This window comes from Fusarium oxysporum, chromosome 2 (genome assembly GCF_000149955.1).
Source record: "Fusarium oxysporum f. sp. lycopersici 4287 chromosome 2, whole genome shotgun sequence".
NCBI lineage: Eukaryota > Fungi > Ascomycota > Sordariomycetes > Hypocreales > Nectriaceae > Fusarium > Fusarium oxysporum.
Genome location: NC_030987.1, coordinates 3,312,662 through 3,325,114, shown reverse-complemented (window position 1 = coordinate 3,325,114; position 12,453 = coordinate 3,312,662). Strand labels below are relative to the sequence as shown.

Here is a 12,453-nt window from a genome sequence, read left to right as displayed (position 1 = left end):
ATTAATGTTAATCAAGCGAGGCTCGCTTGATACGAACACGAACTAGGGCTAATGCTACATGCCGTAGTTTTGTAGAACTACAAGAAGGTATGAATCCTTTGTAGTTGACCGCTCTTATAGTGGGCAGATATTCAAGACTTCGGGCGATTATAGTACCATCTAGTCATGTCTCTGTCATCAGACTCACGACTATAGCGTGCTGTCATGCAGCTTGACGGACCGTTTAAGCTGCATCTGCGTGGCGTCAAGGCTTAAAGAATATCATGTGGCTTATGCTAAGTTAATCCATAATACATACAACTATGCCGTTTCCTATTATGTAAAGGGGGTATCTCGATCTTGTATTCATAAATGCCATGATGCAACCCATTCCACTGAAGGCTGAAGTTCCCATCTCTTGCTATCCATATCATGCCATGCCATATCGTGCTATTTCTTCTGAACCGGGTCAATCTCTTTCAGCCACTTCTTAACTCTCTCATCCAGAGGTAGCTTCTTGGCCTCCCCTTCGCTCATCTTCTTAGCAAATTGCTCTTTCAACTTCTTTTGAAGAGCTAATTTCTTCGCGTTTTCCTCTGCATGTCTGGCCCTATTTCTGGCGTACATTTCAGCTATTTGTCTTCTTTTTCTCGCCTGATGCTCCACTAATCGCTCAGGAGGAACAGGCTTGCCGGTATGTTTCTTAACCTTGTTCCAGAAAAGCATATGCTGCTGCTCGAAGTTGTTATGAGCACTGTTGTACACCATGATCCGGCCTTGGCTTTCGACCAGTTCCTTGAATACAATGCTGTACTCACTCCTCGTGGCTGTCTTGGAGAATCTGAGGCCCATGTCGATGACGGCGCATGCCAGTTCCTTGGAGCCGGGGAGGTCGAAATTGATTGCCATGAGAAACGATTGTGCCTCGGGATGAAGTGCGTGCAGAGGAGTGCCTAGGAGAGCTGACCGGACGATTCTAGGGATGAGTGATTTGGGTATTTCCTTTCCGCCGTATTGTTGCCACTCAGGTCGGGCTGAAGGAGACGCCACCGGATCCTTCGTTTCTGAAGTTTGTGGTTTGGGGGGTTCTGATACTCCGGATGTATCTATCTTCTGTCGTTTGGCCGGGTTTCTTGAGGGAGGGCATGGCGTTTCTTCGTGTGACAAAGCTCGCTTCCTGGTGATGGGCTCTGGTTCCGCATTCTCAACTGGCATGTCGAGGACAAGAAAGCGCAGAGAACCATATGAGCTCACGTCGTCAAATGCATCATATAAGCCGTCCTCCGTTGAATCATAAACATCTCCATACTCCTCATCTTCCTCTTCCTCCTCCCCCTCTTCGTCGTCTTCTTCTTCCTCTTCATCTATTCTCTCATTCTCTTCACCCTCTTCATCATATTCATACTATGAACGTCAGTCTCACCCTGGTAAATGAGAGGAAAAGTCGATACATACACTTGTTGTGGTTTCCTCAGCTGCCTCCGCCACAAGCATAACTGTTAGAGCTGTTGCGAGATCAAGCTGCTCGCTTCGGGTCAAATCGTTCTTGATAATGTCCTGGACGACGATATTCTCGATTGTCTTTGAGTCAATTCCCGAGCCTTCCGGATACACGTTTTTCGGGTACCACGACATTTCTCTGGGCTCTATCGTACTTATTTTGATGTAAAAGTTGATGATGTCGATGGCAAGAGGTGAGATTCTGTCCTCATCATTATTTTCTAGAAGGAAATGGTTGATTTTATTCCGCCCGTCAAGGTCCGATAAGGCGATGTGTAGAGCCCAACTGGTGGGGGAAATGACCTTTCCTGACCAATCACAGCCGGTTTCACTGACGATAGGGCCGTTCTAGATTTGTGAGTGGCAGAATTTACTTGGCATGGTCGCTTATCTCGTAATTTGTGTTCCGAGGCCGAGTCTCACGAGTCGAGGCCTCTTGTTGACTAACACATGTAACCATGTGGCTTATTATTATATATCACTATTCACAACGTTAACTCAAACTGACTAACACATACTTTTCGCGTTCTTACAAATTCTCGCGTCTAAAATTCCCTTCCGCCACTTTAACGGTTTAACCAAATGCCGTAGGTCCCCAGTTTTTAAGGCTAAATGCCCCTGGCTCGCCTTAAGAATCAAGTCTGATCCTGAAATTACGGGCTCGCTTTTTTACCAGGAAACAGATCCTCCGATCCATTCTCATCTGTAGCGCTGACGGGAGAGATGTTTGAAGCGTACACGGTCCTATCAGCCTAGCCATGGCCCTAGCTTTAAGAGGTTTACTCCCAGCATTAGCTGTTTGAGGACGATACAGCGCATTGAACAGCACCCGGGATGAACCAATGGCTTATATGGAGTGAGATAGAGATACAGGGGATCCTTCGTGTCCAGATGGAGTCTTGATCGCCTTAAATCAACTTTGAATCCTTATTTAGGGATTCTCTTTCCTGGAACTCTCGTATCTGAGCTTTGCTAGCTTGCTCCTTCGTGCCTTTGCATCTGTCTCTGTCTCTGTCAGTCTTCGTCTTTGCATTCGAGTTTGCGCAGGCGCAGATCTATCCACTTGAATTACATCCACTTGAAGTTATATATCAATCGATTGTCGTAAGCCCTTCCTACAATGGCCAACAAGAACGCAAAGTCTCTCTACGAGGCTATTCCGGAATGCATTAGCGGATGCTTCGACATCAGTGTTGCTACTACTGGCTGTGCCAAGGACGACTACGACTGCTGGTGCTATAAGCCGAATCATCAGACCATCGTTGATACATTGGAGCAATGTCTCTCAAATAAGGAAAGGAAGACGAAAAAGAAGTGTACTGAAGATGACGAGTTCGGTATGTAGTTGTCGGCTCGGCATGCGAATCCATCACTAACATAGGTTAGAATATGAGAATAGTTACTGGAAGATCTGCGAACAATACTGGGAACCTTACGGAACTGCTACCGAACCAAAATCATTATCAACTGCTGTATCATCTACAGCTTCAGCAGCGTCGACAACACTCAAGGTCTCGACAACAGTCGCCACTACTGCGTCATCTGAAGAGACAGCCGCCGCGGAAGAATCTACCTGGACGAGCCTTGCACCAACTGAGACTGGCGATTCCGAGCAAGCACAAGCATCTGACGAAGCAGACGCAGTGACACCTACTCACAGCGGTCTATCACCAGGAGGAAAAGCCGGAGTGGGCGTTGGTGTTGCAATTGGTGTTATCCTTATCGGTATTGCCGTCTTCCTCTGGCTGCGCGAGAGGAAACGAAGACGCTCAGTCGAGGAGCAGCTGAGAATTGTCGAGATAGAGAATGCCAACGCTTCTCAAGAAGGATACTATGCTAGCAAGGGCTTGTACGAGATGGAGGGCGACCGACCTCATGCGGAGGAACTTCGTGGATGTATGAGAACGCCAGAGCTTGGTGCAGCAGAGACGACAAAGTCAAGCAGCGTGACACACGTCGGACCCGTGAGTCCATCTGATAACGATAGGGACTCGTCGTTCTCGACACGGAGTCAATCGTGGCCTATTTCTCCTGAGAGTCCAGGTCGTCAGGAGTCAAGGGGTTTGGGTGAGATAACGGACAATAAAACGGCCACGCCAGCTGCTCCTTGAGGCGTTATTGTCGTTGATGATTATCACATTCTTTTCTGTACAAACTTACTTACACAATTCTTCTTATTCTTCTTTCCAACGATTTGACATTGCTGTCAGTGGTGAAAGGAGGACTCAAACGAAAAGCCCCCACTCGTTGGTATTGACATTGGGATCGATAATTGAATCATGGTTTTTGGCTGTTTGAATTGCTGGAGTTGGGCCTGGAAATTACTGGTATAAAACGCCAGGCTCGGTGGCATTCTCTAAATTTTGACCCAGTCAACATCACCATCGATATCGACATCGACACCGACACATCCATTTCAGCAACAGTTTGTCGATCCGATCAAACTTCAAGATGTCTGCAAACCGAGACACAATCATTCAGCTCCTCGAGCGCCTCAAGCAGGAGAAGCACCCTGGCGCCCAGACCCTGAAGGTATTCCTAACCACACAAACAACCTTGTACGCAGCAGAACTGACTCGAGTTAAAGGACTACATCAACGAGACCTCTAACCTCAAGGACGTCATGATGGCGGTTGTTAAGGACATCGTCGCCGCGAAGAATGCTCTCGGTCTCACTGATGGGCGTGCTGCCCGACTCAACTCTTGCCGCGAGGAGCTCTGCTACGCCTTTGTAAGTCACTCTCTTCTCTTTACTGCTGTCCATGCTGATAAGATATAGGACAAGCACTGCCGCACCACCGAGGATGGCTACGACCGCCTCTACCACCCTCGATTCACCTGCCGCATCCAGACCTTCAAGGTTCTTGCTGCCGAGGATCAGGTTGAGGTCGTTCTCCGAATCCCGGCCCGCGAGTACAACGACTCTCCACACGTTCTTGAGCCTGGCAAGTGCGAGGTCTCCCTCATTGTGAAGGAGAACTAGCTAAGCGCTCGCTCTTGATTTTGACCCGACTTGGAGCTTGGGAAATCATCACACAGGGTGTAGACAGAGACAGAGGCATAGAAAACACAGCGAGATCAGGTGGTTCGGACAGACTTCTAGCTATAGAATCAAACTTGGTGTTTGCTTAGGACTCACTAAAATCATCTCTAAATCATTAATGTTACTTGTGATAATGATTATGTCTTCCATGGCGGGGGATAATAATCGATGACGATCTCGCCAACAGACGATAACACTTATATTTAGCCAATTACTTGGAACAAAATACGAGTACTATGCAATAAAATCTGATTCTAAGTCGAAGAAGGTTTGCTTTTTGTTCCATCCTTGGTCTTTTAGTGCAGCTGGGAAGTTAGCATGAGCTTGATATTAGGAGTACTGTTCCCCCTTCTCCACTATTTTATCTCACTACCAAATCTCCCTCTTTCAACATCGGTCCTATACTCCTTCGATTCACAAACAACACCCAAAAAATGGACGCGAGAGTCAATAACTCCAATGAAGTGAATGAAGCAGAAGCAAATGTGGCACCTCTTGCCCCTTTTAGCTGTCTCCTTTGTCGGAAAAGCAAACTGAAGTGTGACCGTACAAGACCCTCCTGCAGCCGATGCAGCAAGCAAAGCTATGATTGCGTTTATTCCTTATCAAGGCAACCGTACCAAAGCAAAAGCCGTGGCCAGGCAAAAGAATTGGAGGCTAGACTAGGTATGTGGTGTCACTGCTCACTAGCAGAATAATAGCTAACTCAGTTACGATAGGATGCCTGGAGAGATTGCTACAGAGTTCGCAAGAGACAAGGGCATCCTTCACCGATGGCAGCCAATACAGGTGCAACTCTATTGCGACTGTTGGCAACACGCCGACTAGTCAAGATGAAGATACCCTCGTTAGGTTGGGCCTATATGAGGAGACACCTCCTCGGGAACTCATCGAAACACTGTATCACGCCCTCGCATACACTACAACCCGTCGTTCGGCTTTAGTAACAACTGGACCAGAATGAACATATACTTCGCCAGAATCCATCAGGTAACACCCCTGCTACATCGCCAGAGATTCATGGCACCCCTCTTCCTGCCGGACCATATGAAGCCTCCAATGTGTCTTCAATACATCGTCATGGCCTCTGCCGCTGAGACATCCGACGCCTACCGCCACCTGGGCATGATATTCTACAAGCGTGCCATAAAATATCTTCGAAGTGACGATTTAGGTGTATGTGACGGCTGTATCCATTCAAGACACTTGCTGAGCAAAGAACACAGGACCTCAGTGAAAGCTCAATATCTCTAGGACATGTACAAGCTCGGGCTCTAATATCGTGCTTCGAAGCCGAGCACTCTATGTTTTCAAAGGCTTCTATAACACTTTGTTCTGCCATTAGAGCTGCACAGATGCTAAACCTGCATCAAGTTGACATAACCAGACCGGATAGGGGCCAACATGTTGACTGGATAGAAGTTGAAGAACGACGTCGCACATGGTGGACCATATTCTGCTATGATCGGTTTACTTGTGCCACGACTGGATGGCCGGCGCTTATACATGACCAGAATGTAAGTTTCCCATCAAAACCTTTCGAACATACCGTTGAATGATTTTTAAGATCAGAACTCGACTTCCAGCCTCAGAGGAAGCTTATACGAACGGTCAGGAAGAGCACACGCGCTTCCTAGGAGACCAATTACTCGAGTCTGAACCACACTCTACATTTGCGGGAGCAGTGCTTGCAGCGCACATCTTCCACCGCACTATAGAACATACTGGAACGAATAACAGCCAGGATCAAGAGTCTCAGGACTTCAAAGGAGACCTGTACTGGCAGAGACATAAAAGCATTGACAATGATCTCAAGTTCATGTTATTGATGCTGCCAAAGAATCTGTGTCTTCCTGCCAACTACAGGACTCACAACGCCATTTTTGTCAACGTCATGTTACAAACGGCCACTATCTGCCTTCATCGAGCAGCTTTGTGGAGGATGAAGTCGAATTTACAGGGGCTACCGAGTTACCTGATCCGACTATCTCAAGATCGGTTGCTTCCAGCAGCGGAAGAGATACTCACCATTTTTAGAATGATACCCGATCTTGGTGCGACTTTTACTAACCCCCTTATTTGTTTTGCTGCATATATGGCTGCTCTAGTATTTATGGCAAGCACATCTCCGACAGACCCTGATGGAGAACATGGGCAGAATCTAGACTTCATACTCAAGATCTTGGTTGCTTTTGGTAATACAAATCTCGTTGCTAATGCCTTGGCGAATGAAATTGTCAAGGAAATGAAGCAATGCGGTATCACATCTCGTTCCATGAACAAGGTTGGATACCAAGGCTCTTTTCTGGCTATACCGACACTTACAATACATCCTAGGTCAACTTACAAGAGACGCCACTAGATATTCCATTACTCGCTACGCAGCGTCTATATTCCTGTCAACAGAGTTCATGCTCTTGAGGGTGCTGGTAAACAGATATCCTGGATATCACATTCTCAAGATCATCGGATAAGACCTCGAAGATGAACACCACTATTATTACAACCCTAATGACAATTACGACTGTATCTTCAGCCTCATAATATGCAATGAAACGAGACTCAGACAGACCACCCCTAACAACCATCTCAACTATTTGCGAGCAAAGTCGCTTTCTGTCTCAAGCCAAGTTCCGAATGTCATCAACTCGGGGTACTCCTTTCTTAACGCCTTCAAATTCGCACCGAAACCCTGGTCCTTGAACCACTTGAACATATAACCCAACTCCTTGACCATCGCCATTATTGGGTAAACAACAAGACTATAGGTGTATGGAAGATCGCGGCCCGTCTTCTCCTTGAAGATTCTTTCAAATTCCTCGAGCGTCAGTTCGTCACCTGCAAGTGACACGGCGCGACCCGCGTATTTCTCCGGCTTAAGGAAAGCTTGTGCGCCAGCGACGCCCACATCGGTCACTGTGACGAGTTGAAGAGGTTTATTCTTGACAACCAGCTTCCATGCTGTGACGAAGGACCTTCCTAGGAAATTGTCCGTCAAGTTCTCCATGAAGGCCACAGGTCGAATGATGAACCATTGCATATCAGTACCAGTGGTACGGGAAATCAAGTGCTTCTCAATCTCGTGCTTTGTAATAAAGTGAGGAACTTGAGTTGGGTTGTGCAGAGAGTCTTCGCCGTGTCGGTCAACTGAAGTGTAGACAAAGAACTTGACCCCAGCATCCAATGCAGCATCGACAAGACCCTTTCCTTGGGCTACTTCAGCGCCATCTCCTTGACCCATAGGGGACTAGTGACAAGATCATGTTAGCATCTCAATTCTGCCCATCAATAAGGGGGCGTACTTACTTGAACACTGAAAACTCCCCAGATAGGTTGTTTTGTAACTTCACTGGCATTTTTGAAGATTGTGGTGGCGTCAGATAAGTCTCCTTGTACAAGCTTGATGTTGGATGATTTCTTGAGGAGCTTCTGGGCTGAAGGAGAATTTGGGTTTCTGCTGACAGCGAGAATCTCCACATCGGCATTCTGCTTGACGAGTCGGTCAAGAACAGCACCGCCTTGTTTTCCGGTTGCTCCAGATATGAGAATCGTTCGTGACATTTTGATATGTTTAAGTTGCCTACTTCTGATGCAGAGGATGAAGCAGTAATGAAATGATGAGATACTGGTTATAATAGTATAAACTGATGAATGAAATATCTAATGAGGGTGATCTATCAAACCTGTTATATAGTAATTTCCAACGAAAAAGCCAGCCATCACGATCTGTAATAATTGCGATGAGATTGTGTCTATTATAAAGCAGATCAGTGGCCGGTGCCCGAATACACCGAAGCTATGATGGCTACAGTCTCGGCTCTGTAACAAAAGACGGCTTGACTAGTATTGAGCTCCGGTGTAAGAGACGGCCGAAAGAGTGGAGACGGATTAACTTCGCCCTCCGAATTGTGCGGTTCCGTCCCGACACAGCTCCGATGGATCAATGATCATCGGCAACACCAACGGCCAATTACGAATGTGGATCTTTGATGGCAGCGGTATCATGAAGCCATCAGTGACATATATTTAGATCTGACCTATGATCGATGTCAATAGAGACGGCAAAAATTCGTCGTTTTGCCGAGAACCGGTGAAACCATTTACATGAGTCGAATTCTTTAGATATTGGTATTCGAGTTGTGGCAGCATCCTGCTTCTTGAATCCACCACCTCGGGTGATCATCATTCGATACAATCGCAAACTATTCATGAAAATGGAAACTTCGAAACTCAATGCGCATTTTCGGTGGTTTTATTCTAATTCTGGTAGTTCATCGTGCCACAGAACATGTCGAGATTATCTAGATGAGAACTCAATTCCAGTCTACGACGAGCGTTATCGGCGTAATAAGGTAAAGAAGTGCAATATTCTGAATTGCCACTGGTAACTGAAAAGTGAAGCTCCTTAAATCACGAGACAGAAATGAATAAGAAACAGGTATATATCCCAGAGTTGGCACTCCAGGCGCTGATGCGCCTTATATCTTGCTGTGTACTGTGCATCACACTGTCTGATACTGTGCTCTACAACCAAGGGTCGGCAATTTGTGGATGCGTTTTGAAGCTTCACCCGAACAACACTATCGCGACCCGTGAAACCATTGGGAGCTGGCCCGGCCCAGCATCACTTCCCAGCCATGTCTGCCGCTCTCTTCAGATCACGAGCTGCCGTCTCCGGCACCCGAATTGCTTCCTCCGCTCGTCCTGCCATTCCTAGGTCACAGCTCGTCCAGCGCCGCAACGCATCATCTTCCTCTTCGGCTGGTGACGGAGCTGCTCTCAAGCTTGCTCTCTATGGCACTGTTGGTGCTGTTGCTCTATACGGCTCATACCTCTACGCTACCGATACCCGCGCTTTCTTCCACCGTTGGGTCGTTCCTCCATTCATTCGCTGGGCTTTCCCCGACGCTGAGGACGCTCATCATGCCGGCACCACAGCGATGAAGGTGACTTATGAGTTTAACCTTCACCCTCGAGAGCGTGATACGACCCTCGACTCTCCTGAACTCGCCGTCAATGTATTTGGAACTGAAGTGTCGAACCCAATTGGCATCTCTGCTGGTCTTGACAAGGATGCTGAGATCCCAGATGTGCTATTTGAGCTTGGAGCTGGTATTGTCGAGGTTGGCGGCTGCACTCCTCTTCCTCAAGAGGGCAACCCAAAGCCTCGAGTTTTCCGTGTTCGCAGCCTTGATGGCATGGTGAACCGATATGGTCTGAACTCTCGCGGAGCCGACGACATGGCTATTCGACTTAGGGATAGACTTCGACGATTCGCCCGATCTCTTGGTGTGACTGAGAAGGATGTTCTCAATGGAGAGGCCAATGTTCCGCCTGGAAGTCTGCGCAAGGGCCGTCTTTTGGCTGTTCAGATCGCCAAGAACAAGGAGACGGACGAGCGGGATGAGAAGGCTATCGCCGATGACTATGTATACTGTGTGCGAAGACTAGCTCGCTACGCTGATATTCTGGTCGTCAATGTCAGCAGCCCTAACACACCTGGTCTGCGTGACCTTCAGGCTACCGAGCCCCTGACCCGGCTTCTCAGCGCTGTAGTTGACGAAGCTGCCAAGACTGACCGAAAGCAAAGGCCCAAGGTCATGGTCAAGGTGTCACCTGATGAGGATGAGGATACTCAAATGGAGGGTATCGTTGAGGCTGTTCATCGAAGTGGCGTTGACGGAGTCATCGTGGGCAACACAACTAAGAGACGAGATGGTGTTGTTCCCGAGGGTATTAAGCTCACTGCTCAGGAGCAAAAGAACCTCATGGAGACTGGTGGCTACTCAGGACCTGCTATGTACAGCCGAACACTCGACCTTGTTCGACGATACCGCAAGTTGTTAGACTCGCGCTCTTTCGCGGCAACAGCTGGATCGCCACAGAAGGTCATCTTTGCTACAGGAGGCATCACCAATGGCGAGCAGGCACGCAACATTCTCAACGCTGGCGCGAGTGTAGCCATGATCTACACAGCAATGACATATGGTGGTGCGGGTACTGTTACCAGGATCAAGCGGGAGTTAAAAGATGGCGGAAAGAATTAGACATGCTATAGCAACATTTCACGTTTTATTTGTTCGTCATAGGTATAAAAATGGGACAAGTTATGAAGTTTAAATGGTTTTTATCTGCTTATCATTTTTTTTTTTTTTTTTTTTATATTTGTCTGTTTTTAATGTCAAAACCCCCAGTACTCAAAAGGTCCAAACTTCAGACTCCTGAAGAGTCATCAGCTTCTCCATTTTCTAGCTTTCCTTGATTGGGTCCAGCCATATCAAGTGACGAAGGACTGATCATCCAAATTGGATGTCAGCACGAAAACTCCTCAACTTCAAGAAACCCAGCGCGCAAGGAGGAGTGACTTAAAAGCCAGGCTCCTTGTCGAGCCACTGACGCAGAGCGTCGGCGTAGCCTCGAATCTGGGCCTGAAGAGCAGCAATGCGCTTATCGGCGTCACTGATCTCCTTCATGGCCAGGTGAACATTGTCTGGCACTGGATGCTTGCAGGCTTGCGCAATTGCCGCCTGTGCCTCCTTCTTGTTGATGATGAGGCGTAGAGCCTCCTCCAGAGACTGTAAGGTCTTCTTACAGTCGTTAACCCATTCGCGGCACTGATTTGCCACATTGCCAGCATTGGATATCGCCTTCTTGTTGCTGATGCTCGCGTTGACCAGATAGTTCTGGTCTCGGGTAGTCTCCTTGTACTTCTTAAGCAGGATTTCATATTCCTGCTGGATTTCCTCCAGACTCCAGCTCTTACACTCCCCAGAATCCGGGAGTGTCCAATTTTGCGTTCTCAGTCTCGCCGCCTTCTTTTCTTGGCTCTTCTCCTGTTGGCGTACTGACAAGCCCCGGAGCATGCCGCGAATACCGGTGGCAGGTGCACCGTGGATGGGGTCCTCGAAAGGGTTCTGGGTTGAGGACATGATGTTAGAATTTAAGTTAATGTGAGAGCATAGGTAGGGTTTTTATTGATCTCTGAGAGACAGAGAGTTGGGAATAGAGTACTGTGGCGGTGAAAATGCTGCGAGAGGTGTTGCGAGAGGTTGTGGAGAGCTTTGCTGTGCAAGACAGGTGTAGGAAGTAAATGGTGTTTGGTGATGATTGAATAGATAAGGAGATATCGTGGCTATTTGTACCTCAAATTGAAATCATCCGCAGCTCTCTAAGCCGTCCCAGTTCGTGTGAAGACATTGATTGTGTAAATTCTGTTCCATGAAGCAACTCCCGAACGATGCCATTGTGATGGTGTTACTGAATTGTAGCGCCAGGTTCGCGGGAACCCAATAAACTGATATTCTGTTCCGATATATGTTGCTCGGATCAGTTGATGCCGATGTTTGAATGTAATGATTGTGAAGTGTTGAGTAGAACACACAATGCATGGTTTTTGAGTTCCTCTAACTGTGATCCGGTGAAACAGTCTACATAGGTGAACAAGTCGATCTGGACGTCGTTCTAGAGGTGTACATGGTTTCTGGGCTGTTCATTGGCCCTGGCTACTATCTCATTGGTCTCTTGTTTGATATGGTCGAATCAGTGTTGCAAAGTTGCTCACTAGTTAGGGGAGGTCGAGAAGGTTAGAGAACCCAATTCTCATAAGCTGAACCCCCATTTGTATACTAATAGTCGAATCTTTCCAGGTGGGAGGCCTAGGTGTTGAATAATTGTAGGAAGCTTGGACGTGACCACACCCGACGTCGGTCAAAGAACTGAAAGTCCGGCGTTTTGGAAGAAACTGCATATATTCAGAAGCCTCAAAAGAGCTAGTGAAATGAATTGTTCTGAGCATCGAGCTCAAATCCCATCAAGCCGGAAATTATCAGGGCCATAGCGATATGAGAACCGTCTCGGAATAGGAATCTGACTCCAAATCGTTAGTACTGCAATGGAGATATGTGTGGACTATCCATAACTTACAATCATGC

At 47.4% G+C, this 12,453-nt stretch overlaps 7 protein-coding genes across 10 annotated transcripts; 4 read left to right on the top strand and 3 right to left on the bottom strand.

The window, feature by feature from the left end:
* Positions 1-205: 205 nt before the first annotated feature.
* FOXG_08395 (uncharacterized protein) lies at positions 206-1,763 on the bottom strand. The gene is made up of 2 exons (XM_018387307.1): positions 1,435-1,763; positions 206-1,383 (listed from the first exon to the last, which is right to left on the bottom strand). Exons 1-2 carry the CDS (start codon positions 1,612-1,614, stop codon positions 430-432), a joined length of 1,134 nt encoding a protein of 377 aa, XP_018245147.1. The 5' UTR covers positions 1,615-1,763; the 3' UTR covers positions 206-429.
* Positions 1,764-1,872: 109 nt separating this feature from the next.
* FOXG_08394 (uncharacterized protein) lies at positions 1,873-3,590 on the top strand (the record flags this gene model as incomplete). 3 transcript variants are annotated; one of them, XM_018387306.1, is made up of 3 exons in its annotated part: positions 1,873-2,066; positions 2,163-2,816; positions 2,866-3,590. In XM_018387306.1, exons 2-3 carry the CDS (start codon positions 2,600-2,602, stop codon positions 3,588-3,590), a joined length of 942 nt encoding a protein of 313 aa, XP_018245146.1. In that variant the 5' UTR covers positions 1,873-2,066; positions 2,163-2,599. The 3 variants fall into 3 exon arrangements, with proteins under 3 accessions (XP_018245146.1, XP_018245145.1, XP_018245144.1); XM_018387305.1 differs by having other exon boundaries at positions 2,156-2,816; XM_018387304.1 differs by having other exon boundaries at positions 1,873-2,816.
* A 340-nt stretch (positions 3,591-3,930) lies between these two features.
* On the top strand, positions 3,931-4,462 carry FOXG_08393 (uncharacterized protein; the record flags this gene model as incomplete). Its single annotated transcript, XM_018387303.1, has 3 exons — positions 3,931-4,011; positions 4,067-4,210; positions 4,259-4,462. The coding sequence occupies 3 exons, from the start codon at positions 3,931-3,933 to the stop codon at positions 4,460-4,462; spliced, it is 429 nt and encodes a 142-aa protein (XP_018245143.1).
* A 435-nt stretch (positions 4,463-4,897) lies between these two features.
* Positions 4,898-8,079, top strand: FOXG_08392 (uncharacterized protein). 2 transcript variants are annotated; one of them, XM_018387301.1, is made up of 6 exons: positions 4,898-5,188; positions 5,242-5,422; positions 5,482-5,698; positions 5,749-6,039; positions 6,090-6,806; positions 6,860-8,079. In XM_018387301.1, exons 1-6 carry the CDS (start codon positions 4,957-4,959, stop codon positions 6,941-6,943), a joined length of 1,722 nt encoding a protein of 573 aa, XP_018245141.1. In that variant the 5' UTR covers positions 4,898-4,956; the 3' UTR covers positions 6,944-8,079. The 2 variants fall into 2 exon arrangements, with proteins under 2 accessions (XP_018245141.1, XP_018245142.1); XM_018387302.1 differs by having other exon boundaries at positions 6,090-7,946.
* FOXG_08391 (uncharacterized protein) lies at positions 6,856-8,962 on the bottom strand. The gene is made up of 2 exons (XM_018387300.1): positions 7,829-8,962; positions 6,856-7,769 (listed from the first exon to the last, which is right to left on the bottom strand). Exons 1-2 carry the CDS (start codon positions 8,081-8,083, stop codon positions 7,116-7,118), a joined length of 909 nt encoding a protein of 302 aa, XP_018245140.1. The 5' UTR covers positions 8,084-8,962; the 3' UTR covers positions 6,856-7,115.
* On the top strand, positions 8,828-11,743 carry FOXG_08390 (dihydroorotate oxidase). The gene is made up of 2 exons (XM_018387299.1): positions 8,828-8,874; positions 8,924-11,743. The coding sequence occupies exon 2, from the start codon at positions 9,160-9,162 to the stop codon at positions 10,567-10,569; it is 1,410 nt and encodes a 469-aa protein (XP_018245138.1). The 5' UTR covers positions 8,828-8,874; positions 8,924-9,159; the 3' UTR covers positions 10,570-11,743.
* FOXG_08389 (uncharacterized protein) lies at positions 10,888-11,708 on the bottom strand (the record flags this gene model as incomplete). Its single annotated transcript, XM_018387298.1, has 2 exons — positions 11,665-11,708; positions 10,888-11,436 (listed from the first exon to the last, which is right to left on the bottom strand). The coding sequence occupies exon 2, from the start codon at positions 11,383-11,385 to the stop codon at positions 10,888-10,890; it is 498 nt and encodes a 165-aa protein (XP_018245139.1). The 5' UTR covers positions 11,386-11,436; positions 11,665-11,708.
* Positions 11,744-12,453: the final 710 nt, after the last annotated feature.